This window comes from Toxorhynchites rutilus, chromosome 3 (genome assembly GCF_029784135.1).
Source record: "Toxorhynchites rutilus septentrionalis strain SRP chromosome 3, ASM2978413v1, whole genome shotgun sequence".
NCBI lineage: Eukaryota > Metazoa > Arthropoda > Insecta > Diptera > Culicidae > Toxorhynchites > Toxorhynchites rutilus.
In genome coordinates, this window is record NC_073746.1 from 233,487,067 (window position 1) to 233,508,717 (window position 21,651).

Sequence of the window (21,651 nt, forward strand, 5' to 3'; positions counted from 1 at the left end):
ACCATCAAAACCAAGCAGCCTTGGGGAAATCGGCATTGCAAATACATGAAAGTAGGAGGACTTTTGTTCTCATCGAAAAATGTTCCCTAACACAGACTTTAAAACCAAGCAGCGAAATCGGCATTGCAAACACACGAAAGAGCCTAGAGGCGAGTGAACTGAAAAGTTGAAACCCTCTTAAAGCCAAAAAGAAGAAAAAGAACACACGAAAGTAGGGGGAGCTTTTGTTCCCACCGAAATGTGTTCCCTAATAGAGATTTCTAAACCAAGGTGCCTGGAGAAATCGGTATTTCAAATTCATGCAAGTCGGGGGTATTTTTGTTCCGACTGGAATGTGTTTCCCTAACACAGACTTCAAATCCATGAAGCGTGGGGAAATCGGCATTGCGAATTCATACAAATCGGGGGTATTTTTGTTCCGATTGAAATGTGTTTCCCTAACACAGACTTCAAAACCGAGGTTTCTGGGGAAATCGGCTCTGCAAATAAATGCAAACTGCGAGTACTTTTGTCCTCGCTTGCCTTTGTGCATAGTGGAATATGTCTGTCCTAACATGATCTTCTAAACTTAGGAACCTGGGAAAATCGTGCAGCCACTAGAAGCGAATGAACTTCCCAGTTTCAAGCAAATTCGAGATTCGAGAAGTATGTACACTTTTGGGATGTAAACTTCAGAGGGAAATGTAAAATAAAATAATCGTTTGATAATTTTTTTTGTCTTTATTGGAAAGATTTTCAACCTTAGGCTGGTTCATCAAACGTTTGATAATTCTTCCGTACATATATTTTGTTCTAGTCATCATACCAAACGTAAAAGGTCCGTCATTAAATTTACTTGTAACGAAGAACAATCAATCACAATAAATGAATTGACTTTACACGGCATTTGTTCATTTTTTTCACTCACAGGGCAAATATATTGAACTCAATTGAATTTGGAAACTGTTTCATTCAATCAAGAATTTAATCAATACAAACGAATGATTGCTAAGCTAAGATAGTTCCACGTGAACCTTGCGGTTATATCATAGATATAACCCACTCATTTTTTTAGTTTTGATTTTTCATCGTTCAATGAATATGAATCAACTCGTGTGGCACTCATACATCCAGCTTTTTTGGAATCCAATCTTCTGCAAATGGCTCCAAACGGTTTTATGGTCTATACCCAGTTCCTGGTCAATCGAGCGAGTGCTCACATGCCGGTCTACTTGGATGATTTCAATGATTTTATCGGTTTCCACGACGATTGGCCTACCAGTACGGGATGTATCTTCGATAGCCACTACACTAGAACGAAATCGATCAAACCAAAGCTGTGCTGTGCGAATCGTTACAGTATCAGGTCCATAAACTACACGAATTTTTACGGCCGCCTTCGTTGCAGTTTTACCTCGCAGGTAGGAAAAACGTAAAATATGGCGAATTTCTTGCTTGGTGGACTCCATCTTTGACGCGCTATAACTTGAGACTGAAAAGGACAATCACAACACCATCAAAAAGATACTTGTAGCACAGATTGTCGTCTTTAAATAGCTTTCAATAGCCGTACCCGATGCGATAAGTACAACACAAGATATGTTTAAGTGTAGCCATATATTGACAATATACGACATTTATTTTTCCCCAACCCAATATATCAAACAAATCTTAGAAAATTTCCGTTACGATTGGTATGCAAATCGTTAAAATCCGTTCGCAGTAAATATAGTTATTAACGTTAACTTTATTTCATAAAAACGTGACCAGTTTTCCAATTTTGCATCCTTATTGTAAGACGTAGTCCTACGTCAAAACACACATTATGATGTTGGAACAAACCCACTGGATCTAAGCTTCTATAGCAAGCAGGGCCGAAAATATTCACGTTCACGACACTCAAATACGGCGAATTTCAGCCTGCCTTGTATTGATAACCTATTGCTCAAGCGAGAGTCGATAAATATGAAACAACACTATCAATGAACACCAGTGTAATGAACATCAACATCAGCTTGCCATGAAGTTCATTTTTCATTTGCATCTTCATTTTTTTCATGATAGTCGTAACGTAGAAGTTGAAAATCATTGCGTGTTAGTGCAATTCAAAGGAGTAAGAGAAATCGGGGTTTTAAAAAATGTTGATGCCAAATGTCTTAGAATTGCATGAAACGTCGAGATTTACTGTTATCTAGGATTTTTTTTTGTCAAAAATTGACTTTCTGGCCCTTGGTCGTTTTTTGTCTGAAAAGTCGATTTTTCACGAATATTTTTTTCGGTTTTCAAAAAACTCGAACTTTGACCGCAGTGCGACAATAGTAGAAGTCCGATTGAGCTGATATTTTCAACAGGGTAGTTTTTCGTGGGGATCAACATTTTTAATCAAGTTCGCTTTGAAAATTCGAGATGGCCATTTTCATTGGTACTCTAATGGCCATTCATCGCACAAAATTCTTGTTTTTGGCGACTTCGGCAATAGAATGTATAGGTAACTCTTGCTATGTTTTATGAATTTACTTCCGATTGGCCGGAAATGGCATACACCCCTTAATATATGGGCAATGGGTGATAATTACAATGGGCAATGGGTGAGCGGAAAACGAGCATAATCTCGTTTGATTTACGGTTTAATGATACGCTCAACACCGAACAACAGTCAACGCTCAGCGAAAACTAATGTTGCCTTTTCCGGATTCCTGGTCCTTTCTTTTGTTCTAAATATGGAAATCAAACACGTTTTGAATAAAAATTTCCTGCAAGCGATGAAGATCAACTTAACGTTCGTGATAATCACATGAAATTATTAAATGTAATGAAAGTGACTGAATGCAGGCTTTCCAAAATTTGTTCATGCTGTTTTCTTTCAATATACCAGACAAAGGTCAAGCGTCTCGACTCATGTGTTATACTCATGATGACAGAAAATAATTCTCAAACATTAGGATTACTTGAACGCCAATAATCAAAATTATACCAACTGCTGTCGTCAAGAAATACTTCTTACAGCTTGGTAGTTAATGGGTTAGTAATGTAATTTGTTTCTTAGGAATTTTTCAAAAGTTACGCGAGAATTCTTTATTCATTTCCCTAAAAAAACTATGGAACACTACATAGGCTGAAAGCGTATTGATATGTCACAAATGTTACTTGTTTACACTAATTTAAATGGTGTACAACATAGTAGAAGCGATCAAGCAGCAAATATGTGGATCAAAACCAGTTTAAATAAACAGAACGGATAACAAGAAAAGCGTAACACAGTAGAACCCCCGTTATCCGCGAGCGAATGATCCTCGGTTGATGTCAAAATTTCATAATAAATCTATAGGCCGTCTCGGGATTTGTCAGTGAGTGGTAAGCTCACGCTCTTTTGTTTTGGTCGTGACTTTCACATAATCTGACCACTGGTGTTCACGACCTTATATATGGATAGTTTAATGATTTCTCTATTGATAAAACATAGTTTGCATTTTAATCCCTTATTACGTAATCCGCGATTTTTTTATTCGCGGTCACCTTGTCAGGTTATTCCGCGGATAATCGGGATTCTACTGTAATTCTGTCAAAGCTCAAGTAAGCTTCAAGCAACATAAGTGTCTTTCTTCTGTAAAAATAAACGAATTAATAGAAAAGGTGCCTTTCTCACAAACGATCCGAAACAAAAACGTAAAACCTCTTCACAGCAATGTTTATACATGAAATACACATCGGATAGTTAAAAAGAATGACAACGGTAATTGTATTGAAATACATTGCAGTCGCTTTTTACGCGGTTTATTTTTACACGGATTTCGAAATTTACGCGGTACATATCAACCGCGTAAATAATGACTCCAGTGTAAGTTCAATTTACAAACACAACAGGATAAGCGAATGTGTTAATATAAATGATACTTAGCAGTTTCGTCATAGGATTATGTTCATATCCATTTTAATGCTAAAAATTAATCAGATAAAAGTAAACAGAAATTTTAATTATATAACAAAGAGTGATACCAACCAAGATCTTAGTAAAATCCAATTAACTAGTTTAAAGTTCTGAACTACGGCCATACCCAGCACAGTATCCAATCTTCAAAGTGAACAGAGACAGGGACGAATTTCCGGGATAAATATTTGGCAGCTCTGGTATTCCTGTTCGCGTCGCTCTCTCTCGCTGCTGCGCTTCTTCTTCATCGTGGCATCGGCGCGATAATCAGACACACGGCACGTACGTTTCCGACAAGAGCAACCATAGATAGGAGAAAAACGCGGTAATTAGACGAAGGCTAATTTTTCGTTCCTGAATGTTACCTTCAGAGCACTCTAGACGCCGCCACAGCCGGGTCAAAAAGCTTCCGGAAGAATCGTCGGAGCCGGATCCTAAGCTAGTTTATTCCTCGAAAAGAACACAATCTTTCAATATATCCATTAGCAAGAGAAGCAGACATACCACAGCAATGGCAGGAGGACGTATGGCGACTTTGAAAAAGATGGAGACTTCCCAGCAAATGGCTGTCCGTCAAAGGTATATGGTTTTCGGAGACAATTTAAGCAAACATCTTGATGACAAAGTTTCAGTTAAAAAAAAGGATACCAGATACAAGTGATAACATCGCTAGTGATAAATTGATCTGCACATGAAAAGATGGTGAACATCTGACAGAAATAAAGTGTGTAATTTCTTATACGATTTTTAGACCTCCCGCTAAGGAAGGTTTGTTTTTCAACGAAAAAAGAACTCTTGGAACTAACAATTCCAATAATCAAATTACACAAAGTTGCATAGCGAAAGAGGAGAGGAGAGAAGTATGCTGGATTGTATATATCATTGAACGCACAAGATAAGGAGAAAAACAACATGGATGCAAATTAGTGGAATTTGCCACCATTAATGCATAGCCGGCGAAACGGGCTGCGTTATAGCGAAAACATACAAAAAAAGGACATTAGAGGCGAATGAACTGCAAAGTTCAAAGCCTCTTAAGAATCAATCAAAAGGACATCCGCAATAGTAACAAGAAGTTTGTCAATACAGGAAATATTCGACGAATAGTGTGGTTTTTGTCATTCGGTTGCTGGTAACTCCCATGAAAATTTGTATTGTTGATTCTATTATATTCTTTGTATTTAATTTCTCATGTTTAGGAGTTGTGTAAGCATAAATGGTCCTCAGGGGGAAGCAATAGCAAAATCGATTCAGCGAGCGGAAAAAGTATTCAATGTCCAGAACATCGTAATCGGTATGGGGATTTGAGGCTCACACGAAGAGCCCTGTGTAAAATGAATCCCACAATGATGATGGTGCTCTCTTCAGGGAAATAGAACGATTCATAAAACGTCTGAGACGAAGGGGGGAAACGGTAGGTTATTTGCTCTGCGTGGAATTGAGCGCGAGTAAAAACAACAACAAAAACGCAGACAGACGAATCCCATCCAGCTCACCACTACATATTGGTGGACCGGAGAATCTCACACACACCATGGCCAAACAACATCCCGCTATGTGAAGGAACGGGTCTTGCGTCCAAAGTGTTCGGGAGTATAAGGTGTGACATTCGTTGAGATGCTGCTGTTGGTGTGTACAATCAAATCAAATGCTTCTTGTACGTAGGCAAAACTTACAAAAAGTACAGAACAGTTGATTGATTCAAATGAGAAGTTTTTAATCTGTGATAAAAGTAAATATATTCCGTGTAGTTATGTGAATTGTGGTGAGTAGTGTTAAAGAACAAAAACCAGTGATTCGTTGAATGAGAGACGCACTTGATACGAAAATGGGCCAAAATTATACATATTCTAAACGAATACCGAAATCAAGTGAAGTGTGTTAGTGCATGCGCGTATGAGACAGCACACAAAATTTGCGGAAACAGGAACGATAAATTCAAAAAGAATCAAGATGCGAGAAAAGTTTAGTGCGTGCGGCAGTAGCTGGATTCATTGAACCTAACAGGACTGTTCGCACACGAAACATAGCATCCTGGCGGTGGTATCGATTTTATGATGTACACGACAGGGGACAACTTCGTCTCTCCAAACCGGTGTGTGCAATGGATGCAACTCAAACCAGAGAAGAATAACAACTCCGTGTACGGGTTTTGTGTCCCCCTCGTTTTGCTTCAGTGAATCAAGCATCTGGAAAAGAAGCCGTATAGCGAAACATTTTCGGTACTTGCTTTTAGCACTGTGTTTCAATGCGTACGATAGTTCCCGGTTGGAAGAGGGAAAAGCATTCTGGTAAAAAAAAAGCAAATGATGCAAGCTGCAAAATTAAATGGACGAAAACTTGAGCGTGCAAAGGCTGGCATTTATTTTGGCTATTGTTATCGAACGTAGGCACTTTCTAACACGAGTTTATTCTGTATTACCGCAGCTGCACTAATTGGAACAAATGGGTGCTGATTCGAGGGAATGCGACGAATCGGTGTGAAAATGTCCGATAATGCAATTTGGCGTAAAGCAAAAGCCTAATCATCGCGCCCGTGCTTTACGGCATTTATTTTAGCTACCTTGTGTATTGAACTTTATGACCTTTTCTTGAAAACAAGAAGCCATGAGCTACTGGAACTATTCGTATGTTATGAAGTTCAAGCGATCTGAATCGTTTGCCATCTGGAACACAGATTTTAACAGATATTGTTTCATTATTTAAAAAGTAAAACCAGACAATTTGTTGTTTACTATCAGTGCTGTAAAAACAATCGATTAGTTTAAATGTGTTCGTTCGTCCGACCCGTGGATTGAATCTAAAACTAACATTAGGAACAGAATAAACCGAAGTGCTACTACAGTTAACGATGGACAGATCAATTTTGCTGAGGTTCTATAATCCTATTCATTTACAAACTATAGCAAGCAGCGAGCGATCGATAAGTGAGTGATGACAGCTAATGTTGGCAAAAAAAATCGATGAAACAGAAACGGTGGCTCGGTCCCATGCGCTGATAACAACACGCAACATTTTTCGAGATTTTTGTACACCAGAGCAAACATGATGGCGGCAATGAAGTACTGAATGGGGCTTAGTAAAATCAACTGAATCGTTGGATACTAAAGGGCGGCTTAGGGAGCAGGAGTTTCCCAATTGAGTTGCCAGTTGCTGCTTGTACATTTTGGAATCGATAGTCCGATAAAAGGCCCATGTGAAGTGTGGCAAACAATCACGAAAGCCTGAGTTTTTTTTGTTCGCAGTTGCAAATACCTTACCAGATCATAATAACATAACGAATTTATCGGCAAAAACGAATTTGAACATGCTAGAGACATCATATCGACCAGGCTTTATAGAACTTTTGTCCGGGAAGCCGCCCATAACCCATCTTCACGTACGTTCCGTCGTCCATGAGGGTGCATCCTTTGTACTTTGTAAGAACCTCATTGTACAATTTCCAGGCACGTCTTTTAGCCACTACAATCTGCTTCAGTGTCCTGTTTGTTTACTTACTGGTCCGAAAAGAACGAAACCCAACATGCACACGAATAATTCTGACGATACTTTGGCTGGCATTGAATTTCATAGCAGGACGACGCTTGATATGATTCTGCCGATCGATAGAATGCCGCTCACGGGGAAGTTTGAGAACACTCACGGTCGATTTAGACTGTTTTAACCGTTTCAACCAAGGGCCTTAGTTTTTACCCAGCATATAAAATCATAAGCATAGAATTGATAATCTAAAATTAAACATAAAATGCTACGTGTGATCCTGTAGTAGTGGTTTTGATTGCAAATCGCCACATAAAGCTTCCGGATGGGTATCCAAACAATGTTTGCCAAAGAAAACTATCCAACGGAATAATTGGCTGCAGACAATTACAAAGCTGAACATATTTGCATCAATATTGACTCGAACAGCAAACAATGCGTGAGCCCTGAGCACGAGCCCTAGCTATATGCTGCCTACGCTCAATTTGTGTTGGTTATGAGAAGGTTGCCAAATCCCTAATTTCAACCACTTCGCGATTTTAAATCCTAATTTTTAGCGTTACCTAATCTTTCTGGTCAATTTGTTTCACCATCTCTTAATTTTTGCTGCACCTGAGTCACCCTGTTGTTCCACGTTTTTGTTTGATAATTGTCTAATATTTCTAGATTTCTGGATGAAGAGGTCTCGGTCTCTCGGTTGCAGGTTTCTCGAAGAAATTCGCCACCGAGCGTTAAAGTATGAGTATGATCGCGATGCTACGATTCACGAAATATATCGTCGGATCGGGCCGAATCCTCACGCCGAGTTTACATAATCATGTCACACAATTATCCTTCCCATGATAATCGCAAGGGAATCATACTATAGAGCCGACCTCTTTGGTCGCAAATATCATACTAACATTTGTTCTATTTCATACTAACCTTCTTCTAAGGGCGTGGCCGGCCTCGTTATTGATTATTTAAAGTTCGAATCACCGAAATATGTACAATGAGAATGGGAATGCTACCCAAAGCGCCATACAGTATGTTCTTCGTGAAATTTCGTTGGTACTACAATCACGGAGAGTAACTACGAATCGTAGGTGAAAACGTGAATAAACGTGAATCGAATGAGTAGACTAAGTAGTAGCTCTGAAATTCTACTATTTTATATGTTCTACAATTACATTCAGTGCTTATTTTTTTCATTTTTCAATTGGTGAAATCCTAAGTAAAATTTAAGACAAATCAAATATACTCCGCTATCACCTTCTGGACGTTCTGGGTTAACCACCTGACACCCTGCATAACAAATTATGGGTAGGAAGTATCTCCGTAAAACTAGAAACTCATCTTTCCATGCAATGAGTGATTGGCAATAGAAAGAAGATAGGAGTTTTGGGAAGTGAATTCTTGTCTTTTGGCAACTGTTTTCTACAGGAAGGTGTGGTTCATGAGTGTAGAAAAGCCTGAAAACAGAGGCCAAATCTTAAAGTACCTTTGTTCGACCCTTTCAAAAATGGCGTTCTTGAATCGATCCTTTATTTTGTGTAGATAATGGCACTAAATGACCAACAATGATGGAAAACCCATACGATATGAATAATGGGTGAAAGGGCTTTAACAGCGGAAGTCGAATATCGTATTTCGATGCCGTTTCGAAACCGACGATGGTGACTTCCGGTTTATTAACACTAAACCTTCCGATGTTTCATGTATACCTATTCCTACCCCATCGGGTGAAATGACCCTTTATGAATAGTTAATGAACAATGACTCGATTTATATAGTTTTGTTGAGAAACGTGACATACCATCTTTCTCCCGTATATTTCGACATTTTGGGATAACAACTATTAGCAAAATAATAAAATTACATTTTTTGACACTCAAAATGGCACTGTAGCTTGGAATGGTTACTGTTAGCTCGCTTGGATAGTCAGCAATTCAATTAATTTTAATAATTCACTCTTTATGCACAAATACAACAAAATATACAGCAGCAGCAAAAAATGTGTAATGCAATGGTTTTGTAATCGGATTGGGCAATCTCGGATCGATTCTCAGAAGATCGATCTTTTCCATTCCGATTTTCGATTTTTTGGATCGACCTTTGTATTCGAGAAAATCGAGAAAATCGATTTTTTGCTTTCGATCTTTTTGTAGATTTGTTTTTCGGTGTACATCGATTTTTTATTTCACCAAAGGCCAACTAACATTTCTTTTAAACATAATGTCAACATTTGGATTGCTTCTTCTACGATTTACTTCAGTACAAATGCTGATAGAGACAGAACTAATGGCAGCTACTGAGGGAATGAACTGTAACAGGCTGCGCATAGGATCAATAAACCTGATGTTGACATCAATTACTGGTGAAAGGTTGTTTTCTAGATCTGGCGCCAAAATCGAGAATCAGCTTCGACTAAATGACAGATATATGGCACGATTGGCTTTTATGGGATCATTGTTAGCTGAGTTCTGAGCTGTTGTTCAATTTCTAATAATACTTCTTCGATCAATTCATGAAATAAAACGACTACCTGACGGCACAAGATGAACGCCGTGTGGCTGTTGCCTTCATGATGTGCAACAAGAGAAAATGCTTTTGATATTTGAATAGAAATATGAAATTTGTATTCCCTGTTCAAAGAAACGACAGTATTCATATAGGATAAGCATATAAATCGAAACAAGCTTTTAATTTTTCGAAAATCGTTTCGGCAAAGATCGATTCTTTGGAACCGATTTAATCAGTGGATCGATCCCTACGCCGTTTGGAAAATCGGTTCAATAAGATCGATCTTTTTATAAAGATCGCCCAATCCTATTTTGTATCACGACCACACATACAAATCTTTCTGATATCATATGAATGTTTGCACAGGTCAAATGACTTGTTGCGGTAGTTAGGGCAGTTACATATATTTCTCAGTAAAAAAAATAACAAGAGAGGAGTAAACACTGAAAAATACGTTCGATGTATGTTGTAAGAAAAGTAGTGTAGACAAATGATGTTGTAAAAATGTAATTTGCAAGAAAGTTTTGACAAAAAGTTTAAAATGGGTCATTTGACCCATTTGTTAAAAAGAGTCCAAAAAGATCGGAAATAAAGTTAGTGGAGCGGTGTTAGACAAACAAAAAAGTGTTAGAGCAAGACGAAGAAGTCGTGTTAGAGAGAAATGTCCGTAGTAAAAGAGCACCTGCACATGAACTTACATTTGATGGCTTGTGCGAACATTTGATGGTAATCGCTGGAGTGAACGAGTTAAACAAATACAAAGGAAAAACACGTTCACGCCGGCGCGTACCAATGTGTCATGATTCGTAGCATGTAACAACAAACGAAAGCCACTGAGGAAATGAATTCTGCAAGATCATATTTGAACAAACGAGTGTGAATTATTGAGAAAAAAAACCTTCAATCGGCAAACACTGCCTGGACTAGCTCCCGTCCGATAGAGCGAAAAGTCCCAAGGTGGCGAGGAGCTTGAATTACAGAGCCGACGTGAAGGTTTTAAAATACTTCAAGCACGTAGTCTTAACACTAATATATTTTCTCTAAATGTTTTGTTATTCCTACTGAAACTTACCATTATACAGTAAAATCTCGATTATTCGCGAGTACCATAGTAATTCTATAGGCCTTCCCGAAATTCGTCAGTTAATACTAGAATTTTGCTCTTGTGTGGATGATTGCTTTTTTCACATTATCTGACCACTGGTGTGCATGACCATACAGATGGATAGTTAAATGATTTCTGTATTGATAAAGCATCATTCATTTTTTTCATTTTTCTTGCTGAACTATCTTTTTTTCTTGTTTGCACCTCATTTTTAGCCCTTTAGTTATCCGCGATTTTCGTTATCCATGGTGACCTTACCAGACAATTCCGCGGATAATCGGGGTCCTACAGTAATACGAAATCATTCATCTTAAGACAAATTTTTATAGAGGATTTTTTCACCACTTGATGATTTTCATTCACATAGAATATTGATTTGATTGGGAAGAGTTAACAATTCTTGTTTTAAAAGTGTGTTGCTCATTCCATCTGAAAATCCATTGTCATTATCCCTTCCCAAATTCGAAATATAAAGCTCAATGCCGTTAACGCAAATCCAACCATACATTGAAATTTCCCTCGATTTAATTTGACTTTTTCATGCCGGTCCAGTAAGCAAGCGAATGTCGATAACTGAGCTTTCTTTCTCGCCCATCTACATATTATTTTTCTAAATAAGTCTTACCGAACGACTACTGTACTAAGGCAGAGCGGTAGGTAGGCAGAGCCAATCTCCAGATACAAGGGGGGGGTCAGATTAGGATCATCTTCCGCAGGCTCGGAGGAAGTGCAATCTTTGATCTCTTCTTACAGCAATGCATGCCAATTGAAGACCAATTCAGGGATCCATTACGCGAAACCGAACTTTTCGTCCAAAAAATCAAATGCGACATACCCGGTCTGACATGTTGCATGGTCTTATTGAAACAATTCCTTCCCATTAACTCTTTCGACGCCCCGTCACCCAGATATGGGTGACACTTTCCTCGCTCGAATTGAGTAGGATTTTAGAAGGAATTTGATAGAATAGGCACCTAAATGTAACTATAGGATCTGAAGAAAAATAATAAAATCATAACCATAATATTATACTGTTTATATTATACTTTTTATTAATTTATAGTACGGATGGTTTGTACTGCAGTTTTTTGCAAAACCCCTATAATATGACTTTGGCATGTGTTATTGTTATCAATTCGTCTTCAATTGGAAACAAACATTGCTAGATCATGTCAAAGTTATCTACAAACTTAGTTTGATCTTCATTTAATAATTTAATCGCAAGTTGGGCTCTGCAAGAAACTCAAAAACGTCGCGTTGGGCGACGAACGTGTTAAGAAATCTGAACAAAACAAAAAAGGACAAAAAAGTCGTCGGTCATGGTCCTGTAACGTTCACCATCAACAGTTACGTTCTGGTCGGAATTATTTATGAACAATACAGAACCAATGATTATTCAACCTGTAAAAATGCAATCGTCGGTATGCAATGTACGACATCTCTGGTGACTTATGTTGTCCCGTAGAGTAAAAGTGGCGCGCAAATGAAGACAAATTTAGACAAAATTTTACTACTGCATTTAGAAGTGCAGCTTTGCGAGTGAACAGATAGTGATGGGAAATTACAATCGACGATTTGAAAACCTAAAACAACAATGTGTTCACTTCTAGAACATGCCTAAAACGATCAGTCACAAAGAAATACAACAATACAACATTCTTCCTCCAGACTGCGCCCACTCCTTGCCGCAATTTAAATATGTATACGCAATGGTGAGAAGTATTTACACCGCACCTCTTTCAGTCGAAAATTATGTCAAATATAGCCCAAATCATTCGTGACGTTCTAATAATAACTGATTTTTTTTCATTCTTCTCGTATATTGTTTCAGATTTGTCCCAAAACGACGATTTCCTCTGTCGGGTGATCGGGCTTATTCTTCACTCATGCAATAAATACACACAGACCCACAACGCTTACCCTAAAGAGACTGCCCGTGCAAATGAAAATCGACCGAGTGAAGCAAGGTTGTTGATGGCCGCAGAAACACGAGACGCACGTTGATAAGTGTCCAAACGTCGGTGGCAGTGTCACACAGACTAGAGTTTTACTACTATTTTTATAAACTATGTACACGGTTCAGTCGAAACAGAAACAGCAACAGCACTATGTAGCGTCAAGCGGAAGGGCTAGGTTAAGTAGTATGGAAACCAACAACAAAAAGACTGGCGAGTCGTGTGGACTGAATAGCAGCATCGGCAACAGCAGTGGCTGCAACGTAAGTGGAAGTACAAATCGAACGATGGTTTATGGTGCCGATAGCATAAGCAGCGTTGGCAGTAGTAGGAAGCCTTCGATCGGCAGCGGCAGTGATATGTCTAGTGAGGATTATGAGGAGGTAAAACCGGACATCAAAGTAAGTTCCCACCTGCTTGATCATGGGTACGGATTCGGCGTTACTCCGCAGTATCATCAGCCACAACAGCAACAACAACAAAGCCATCATCACCATAGCAGCAGTAATACCAATAGTAATAGTCATAACAGTAGTAGTCAACACAGTAGTTATCACCGTCATCACAGTCCTTCGGCGTCGTCCTCCTCGACAGCGAGCATTGCGACACAACATTATGTGAAACAAACAACATCGAGCCGAACAGGACTTCATCAACAGCACAAAAGTGCCAGCGGAGATCCGCAGATTACCAACTACTTCAAGGTAAGCTGAACGTCACCTCGACACAAACTAGGTCACTGTCACTGTCTTTATTGCCACCGTAGGCGGTGAAACGTCGGCCTCAGTCCAGCATATCACCGACTCCGGCCAAAATAGCTAAGCAGTCCAGTATAAAAACACCAAGCTCTACCTGCTCTACTCCAACATCGTCCGTATCGTCATCGTCTTCGAAGAAGCGATATTCGGAGGGCACGAGGTAAGTCTAAAAAGAGATGTCTGATACAACAATTCGAATTTTGATTTACACGTTTAATTCATTGAAGGTATGACACGTCACTTGGACTGCTAACGAAAAAGTTCATCGATCTGCTGAAAGAGTCAACTGATGGTGTGGTCGATTTGAATATCGCTTCCTCCAAACTAAACGTACAAAAGCGTCGTATATACGATATTACGAATGTTCTCGAAGGGATTGGAATTCTGGAGAAGAAATCCAAAAACAACATTCAGTGGAAGTATGGAAACTCGTTGTGCAATATCGAAAAGAACAACCGGATACAGCGGGAGCGGTACCTGTTGGAACAGAAAGAAAATATGCTGGACCGGATGATTGTCGAGATGCGTCAGACAACTGCAGACGACATGCAGACCGCTAAACATGCGTATGTTACCTGTCAGGATTTGAATTCAATCGATATGTTCAAGGAGCAGATCATAGTGGTGATCAAGGCCCCACCGGAAGCAAAACTAGTGGTATGTAGCAAGCAAATGTGAAAAAATAATGATGATAGTTTTACTGACAGCATCCGTTTTATTCCCCAAGCTACCTGATGTACAACAACCTCGAGAGATATTTCTCAAATCTGAAAAGGGGGAGATTGACGTATTCCTCTGTCCGGAATCCTCAGAGACTTCTTCTACCAACGCTAGCTTGATTGGAAACGGAGCCACTAGCGGTAGCATCATTGGTGGCTCTAGTACTGCCGGAAACAGCAGGTCTGGACCGGATCCTCTACTGGAGGACATCGATCCATTGCTGTCGCCGTTCAGTGAAAAATTATTTAGTCCCAAAAACAAATTGAGTGGGTTTTGTTACTATGTGATATAATAGCGTCATTGCATCTAACATCCTTTTTGTTGTTTATAGGAGGAAGCCATATGAAACAATTCAGCTCTGTGCAGCGTAATCTTAACAAAGCGCTGTTTGGTAATCCTGCTGCAGAAGTGAAGGCTGAACCAGAACCTAGCGTACTAGAATCATTTTCAGTGGAACAGACAAGTGAATCGTTTCCACCAGAAACAGCATCTCCTGCGATATTAACTCAAAAAGAGCTGGAACTTTTGAACGGTGGAAATAGATCCTGCGTGAAACAGTCAACTAGTGCGGAGACGATGTATTTCAAATCTAGTTCAATCAAAAAAGAACGATTGGACGCTGATATGTTGGAAAGCAGCAGTAACTCCAAGATACTTCCAGCAGCAATCACAAACAGAAATGCATCGCTGTGCGATAGCAAGTTGAGTCCGGAAGAACTCCTTCCTCAAGAACAGTTGGACGCGGCAGGCACGTCACTAAAGGGACTGAGTGCAAAATCGACTCCCGTCAACCAGCGCGATAGGAATGCGATGATGACGGATTTCGGTAATTGTAGTCCCTTCAATTTACCCTATCCGGAAGGTAAGACGTTGTTTCGTAGTAGTAGGCACAGTTTAGTCACTAATTCATCCGTTGGGCGTGCTTGGGGGAATGCAATATGTGGATTGGTGTCGGATTTGGAAGAACGGATGTAATGTGCGAAATGAGCTGGGCAAGAACTCTTACTGTGACCTGTGTACGCTTCGACAAATCACATCACAGTCTGAGTTCTTGCTTGGACGTTCGCCATTCGACTTTGTCTCTTTTTTGAGGCTGTGAATAGAGTAGTTTGTGGTGAAATAATGGCGAATAGTAGTGAATTAATAGTAATTAACATTAACACGTTATTCAGCCTCGGAGTGCTTTTCGGGGCTAACACACTAAGATATACAGCAGCAAGGAGATTATTACCGGCACTGAACTCTCGTGGATCTGCAGTGTAGCTTTTTGGAACTTGTAGCACCATGAGATTCAGCTCCGGTTTTAGTCATGTTTCACATCCATTCCGATATAGTATCTTAGGTGAACGGAATTCTCATCGAACCCATCGGATGGTGTTGGGTTCTCCCGTTGATACTCTATACTTAAATAAGTCGTAAGCCAGAACATACTTATTCCACGTTGACTGGAAGCGAAACCTTGCAATAACGTCTAAGGCTAATGTCCCCACAGTGGTTTGTTGGTATGAAAACACCGCACTGTGTAAAGATGGGATACCATTGATGCAATACTGAACGGCAAGTCGCACTGGTTTGATGGCTATCGGCTAGAAAAGGCCGTTTTGGCGTCTATTACATCGAAATATTGGACTTTCGAGTACTTGCATTGAAAGACTAAAACACGCACGGTAACTTCTCTTCTAACCTCAATGGATGCCCAGGATTTGGTGTATTCAGTATTATCTTCTACACATTCCGAAGTCATAGTTTACCCTGTTCGGTATTTGATGCGAAATTTGGCTGCAATATACACTGCCTTGGCACCCAATCATTTCCTTTGAACCTTGAGATATAACTTTTCTCAAGATTTTTTACAGGTAGTGTGCAGATTCATGTTGAATCATAATTTCTCGAATACACCTCCTTCTAAAATGACCATTTGTGACAATAAGCTATGTATTGACGTAGGACTACGTCTTTCATTTCTATACCGGTGTGTAAAATCAAAGTTTCGAAAACGAAAGCGTTACGCCGGAGACCGAGATTTTGAGTGTTAATAGCTCCCAAACAACTGAACGAAATGGTATGATAAACACTTCATTCGAAAGATAAAATGTCTACGCGTTCTATACTTGTTACTTTCTGATCCAAAAACTTGTTTCAATAGTCTTAAATTTGCTTTCAAAACAGGTTATTGAAATCACCAATCGGTATATAAGCGAGCGCCGCTCGGAAATCCACTCAGTTCTAATTGAACAGCGATTGGAGCATGTTGTCGCTGTTGTGGTGAAGCTCTTCATTTATCATGAAAGCGCGGATGAACGGTGTCACCAAGAGCCTGTTTGTGCACCTTAGGCCAGAAGGGAATCCATCAGGAGGAGAGTGATGCCACAAACGGTTACCCGGGAAGATCTCGAAGCAGCCGCTACACACACACATACACGCACGGAATTCTTTCCTTTTGGATGCCATTCAGCATCAAGAAAGATCCGGAAAATAATCTGCCAGTTCCTCTAGGAATTTAAAAATACATTTATGTGAAAGAGTTTATTTGAATGTTTTCCATCCATGTAACACTGTGACCAAATATGTTTCAATCAAGTGCTATTAACAGATGGTTATCGAGTTAGCATTAACCACTGGTGGGCTTCCAGTATCGAGGAAAATGTGGAAATATCCAATCGTTACTGAAAATAATCTGCCAGTACCTCTGAGAATTTAAAATTACATTCATGTGAAAAAATTTATTTTAATGTTTTCTATCCATGTAACACTGTGACCAAATACATTTTGTTTTTTGATTTTTTAATCAATCGCCGCAATTAACAGTATAGCTTCTGAAGATTATTCTTCCCCATCAGTAGGATATTTCCGTGTCCAATATTGGATGCATAAAACCTTGTGCCTCCAACGTAACGCTCTCGTTTTCGAAGTTCTCCAAATATTCATTCATTCAGAATGAATTCAGATTCAACATCAAACAAATGATCTCTAAACCAACGATAGTCATACGTCACCCTTGCGGTTATACCATAGATATAACCCACTTCCTGTTTTGACGTGGGACTACGTCTAACCGGAATATATGGAGGGTAAAATGAAAACCTAAACACAGAACATGCAGGAAAAAATGAAAGATTTCGAACGCTTATAGCTCGAACATTTCGTTTTCGATAGGAGAGATGTTTGCATCACTTGATAGGGAATATTTCTACGCATCTATCGCAACTAACAAAATGTTGTTTTTCATTAGATAAACAATTGAATAACTGTAAAATATTAGGCGTTATCTAAACGCCCTAACTGCATCGTTTTGATTGGCCCGATTTACGGTTTCCCTAACACAGCCATCAAACCAAGCAGCCTTGGGGAAATCGGCATTGCAAATACATGAAAGTAGGGGGACTTTTGTTCTCATCGAAAAATGTTCCCTAACACAGACTTTAAAACCAAGCAGCGAAATCGGCATTGCAAGCACACGAAAGAGCCTAGAGGCGAGTGAACTGAAAAGTTTAAACCCTCTTAAAGCCAAAAAGTCACAGAAAGTTGTGTCCGAGACACGACCGCATAGTTGACGTAGGATTACGTTAGGCTATCTGTCGCATGCTGATTTTGGATGTTTGAAAAAATATATTGTTAAACTCTTTGATAATGATCTGATGGCCCTGAAAAGGGCCGTTTGGTTTGGTTGTTGGGTATTTTTTGTTTTTTGGCAGCGGTAGCTTTTTCGGAGCCGCTGCTGCCTATTTCTGTTTTTATTTTGGTGGTTTTAGTTGACACCATCACGTCGAGCTAAACGGCGAATAGCGAGTTTGATACACTGGATATTGTCATGTAGAACCTTGCGATACGCTTCGATCCTCCTTTGCCTTCCTTGCCGCATGAGGTCATGTTGGTTGATGTTGATCTGATGTGACCACACTTAAAACACTAAAAACATATATGTTTACCGATCTGAGCGTCGAACAAAATGAGAAATCTGACTGAGCAGCAGCATCAGCAGAAAGAGAGAACATGCCTGAAATTTTCTGCTCATGATGTTTGCTGTTGCCATCTGTACTGGACCGATGCGGGACACAGCTCGATTGTTGATGTTAGACCTCGATGTTTACCGCCGCTGCTACTGCTACTGCCACTTAAGTTCGATATGAGACACAGCTCAATTGTTGGCCGCTCAGATTCGATGCTTCGATGTCTTGAAGTTCACTGCTGCACTTTCACGATTCCAAGAAGCGTGTGCTCGCACTTCTGATGGAGAGAGCGTGCCCGAAATGCTCTGCTCGCGATGCTTGCTGCTGCCACTAGTAGTAGTAGTAGTAGTTTGCCGCTGCTTATACTGCCATAGAAGCTTGATGTGAGGCACAGCTAGCCTATTGACCACACAGCTTCGATGCTCGTCTATATATTAGCCGCGTCCACTGTTGCTGCTCTCCACTGTTGTCCGTTCCACGTCCGTTGTAAAAATGAATAAAATCCACGAACGCTCCATTCTTTTATATCATTTGGTATGTGTGAAGTAGGCGCCTCCTACTCGATTGTCATGCATTTTTAATTGTTCGATTGTTAGTTACATGATATATATTATTTTATTCAATGTGAAAAATTATTATGGAGTGCCGACAACGTATGATGCAAACATCTCATCAATCCATCATGAATTGAATGAGCAATAAGCGTTTGAAATTGGACGGGTCGCTCATTTATTTTCTAACGATAATTTATTTTCTAACCAGGAAGCAGTTGACATACTACGCTGCGCTTTTATGTACATGAAAAACCACTTTTAACATGCGGGGGAAAAATCTTATATGAAAATTGCCAGATTTCAATGTTGCCAAGCGTAGTTATTGATGGTTAACCCTTCCGTTACGAGCGTCGTCTATAGACGACATCCGCGCGACGAGCTGTGTGTACGAGCGTCGTCTTTAGACGACATGAAATTCATACTGCTCTTCGATCACACCAGCGCGATGTGCATACTTTTCGGCGCAGTGCTCCGTACAGGGGTAGCACTTCGGCGGAGCACACTGCCGTAATGAAAGGGTTAAACCGACGCCGAACCGAATAGCGATGAACGCACCCATATCACGAACTTCGACATTTTATTTGCTATTATGGTGCTACTCGCCCGTGTAGTTCGCGCAAAGGCATCGGCAAAATATTATTTTAGAAAATTCCTTGAGGCATGACCGGAGCCGTTTCGCTATATATATATGCATACATATGTCATTCGCCTCCCTTACCGCATCCAGTCAGGTTGGTTGATGGAAAGTATGTTTCTGACGTGATAAGTTTCCTGTTAGTTGCACATGATCGAAGAAAATATAAAAGTAAACAGTATTTTTGATCGTAGTTTTATATCATTTTTATGACAATAAATTAAACTCTTTCGTTTCAAAGCAATATCGAAAGTCCTGAAAAGGACTGGAATGATTAAATGGGTTGTACGGAATCTGCTGCGTGCTAATGTGAGGTTTAAGTCGGATGTAGCAGTTGTTAACTTTTTGGCAGCGGTAGTTTTTTTCCGAGTCGCTGCTGCTTTCCTTGGCTTTGGCATCTTCGGCTTCTGTGCGTCGGTTTGCAAGGGTTTCGTTGACACCATCACGGTGAACTAAACAACGGATAGCGGGTTTGATACACTGGATGTTGTCATGTGGAACCTTGCGATACACTCTTCCTCAACCGGATCCTTTGTCTCCTTTACCTCCATAACCGCATCCAATTGTATTGGTTGATGTGAACAGGAGTACCAGCAATGCACACTAGAAACACATATGTTTATCGATCTGAGCGTCCAACAAGAATGAGAAATCTAACTGAGTAGCAGCAGCAGCAGCAGCAGTAGAGAAAGAGAGCATGCCTGAAACTCTCTACTCATGATGTTTGTTCTTGCCAACAGTAGTGGACCGATGCGAAACACAGCTCGATTGTTGAGGTTCAGCCTTGATGTTTACCCCCGCTGCTGCTGCTACTGCCACTTATGTAAGACACAGCTCAATTGTTGGCCGCTCAGATTCAATACTGTACTTTCACGGTGCCAAGAAACGTTCTCGCACTTCTGACGGAGAGAGCGTGCCTGAAACGATCCGCTCGAGATGCTTGCTGCTGCCACTAGTAGTAGATTGATTTCAACAACCGTTGCTACTGTTTGCCGCTGCTTATGCTGCCATAGAAGCTCGATGTGAGACACAGCTCGCATTTTGACCGCTCAACTTTTATGCTCGCCTATATATTAGCCGCTTTCACTGTTGCTGCTCTCCACTTGTTGTTGTCCGTTCCACGTCCGTTGTAAGAATGAATGAGATCCATTTTTTTTTTTTTTTTTTACATTAATTTTGATTTTATTCATATTAACTTTTGATATTTACAAAGTTCATACAGGCTAAGTGAGACCTAATGGTTTTCATCTTTGTTACAACGTTTTTTCAATAATTGTCAATTATTTAATTTTGAAATTAATTATGTTTCTAATAAATTGATTGATAAATGTATAAACATTTAGTGATGAGGAATATAAAATTATTAATAAAAAGAAAGCTACCTACTTAATCTAACTTAACCTACTGTACAGAAACCTTGGGTTTACAGATTTTGTATAATCATATGTTCGGAAGTTGAGCACCTCTCTCTGTATTTTTGATTGTAACGGGCAAATTTCACCTCTAGGGTATCCAGGAAAGCCTTCTCGTGTACCTCGCTTGTTCTCGTCCAAGGCGGCAGACTAAGGATCATCTTAAGGATCTTATTTTGTACACGCTGGAGTCTCAGCCTGTGAGTCATGGCGCATCCCTTCCATACCGGGACCGCGTATTCTATCGCTGGATAGATTACTTGTTTGTAGACAGCCAACTGATTTTCTAAGTTCAGTTTTGAAGTTCTACATATAAGCGGGTACAAAGACCGGACAAGTATGTTGCATTTCAAAATTATTTTATTAACATGAGACCTGAAGATCAGTTGTCTGTCTAGCGTGAGTCCTAAGTAAACTACCTCTTCGGACCACTGAATTATCGAGCCGCCAAGCCGAATTCTGCAATCAGCAGCCGGGATAAGTTTTGGCGATTTTGAATGTGGAAACAAAACGGCCTGAGTCTTTGCCACATTGACAACAATTTTCCAACTAAGATAATAATCAGCTAAAGCATCCAGACCTCCCTGTAACCTACGGGTGAGTGCACGTATAACACGACCTTCGTACATGATGGCAGTATCATCCGCGAATTGAGACAAGACACCACCACCTGG

General features: G+C 39.9%; 1 protein-coding gene across 5 annotated transcripts in view; it reads left to right on the plus strand.

Moving 5' to 3' along the window:
• Window positions 1-21,651, plus strand: part of LOC129779918 (transcription factor E2F4) — a 61,507-nt gene that overhangs the window by 17,443 nt on the left and 22,413 nt on the right. For 2 of the 5 annotated variants that reach the window (XM_055787687.1, XM_055787688.1), the window contains exons 2-6: window positions 12,826-13,653; window positions 13,716-13,867; window positions 13,935-14,364; window positions 14,435-14,693; window positions 14,759-15,289. In XM_055787687.1, the coding sequence (XP_055643662.1) occupies window positions 13,063-13,653; window positions 13,716-13,867; window positions 13,935-14,364; window positions 14,435-14,693; window positions 14,759-15,289 (1,963 nt within the window). In that variant the 5' untranslated portion in view covers window positions 12,826-13,062. Of the gene's footprint in view, window positions 1-4,239; window positions 4,487-5,530; window positions 5,673-6,004; window positions 6,130-12,825; window positions 13,654-13,715; window positions 13,868-13,934; window positions 14,365-14,434; window positions 14,694-14,758; window positions 15,290-21,651 lie in introns of those variants that run through there. The other 3 variants (XM_055787689.1, XM_055787690.1, XM_055787691.1) reach the window with 3 other exon arrangements.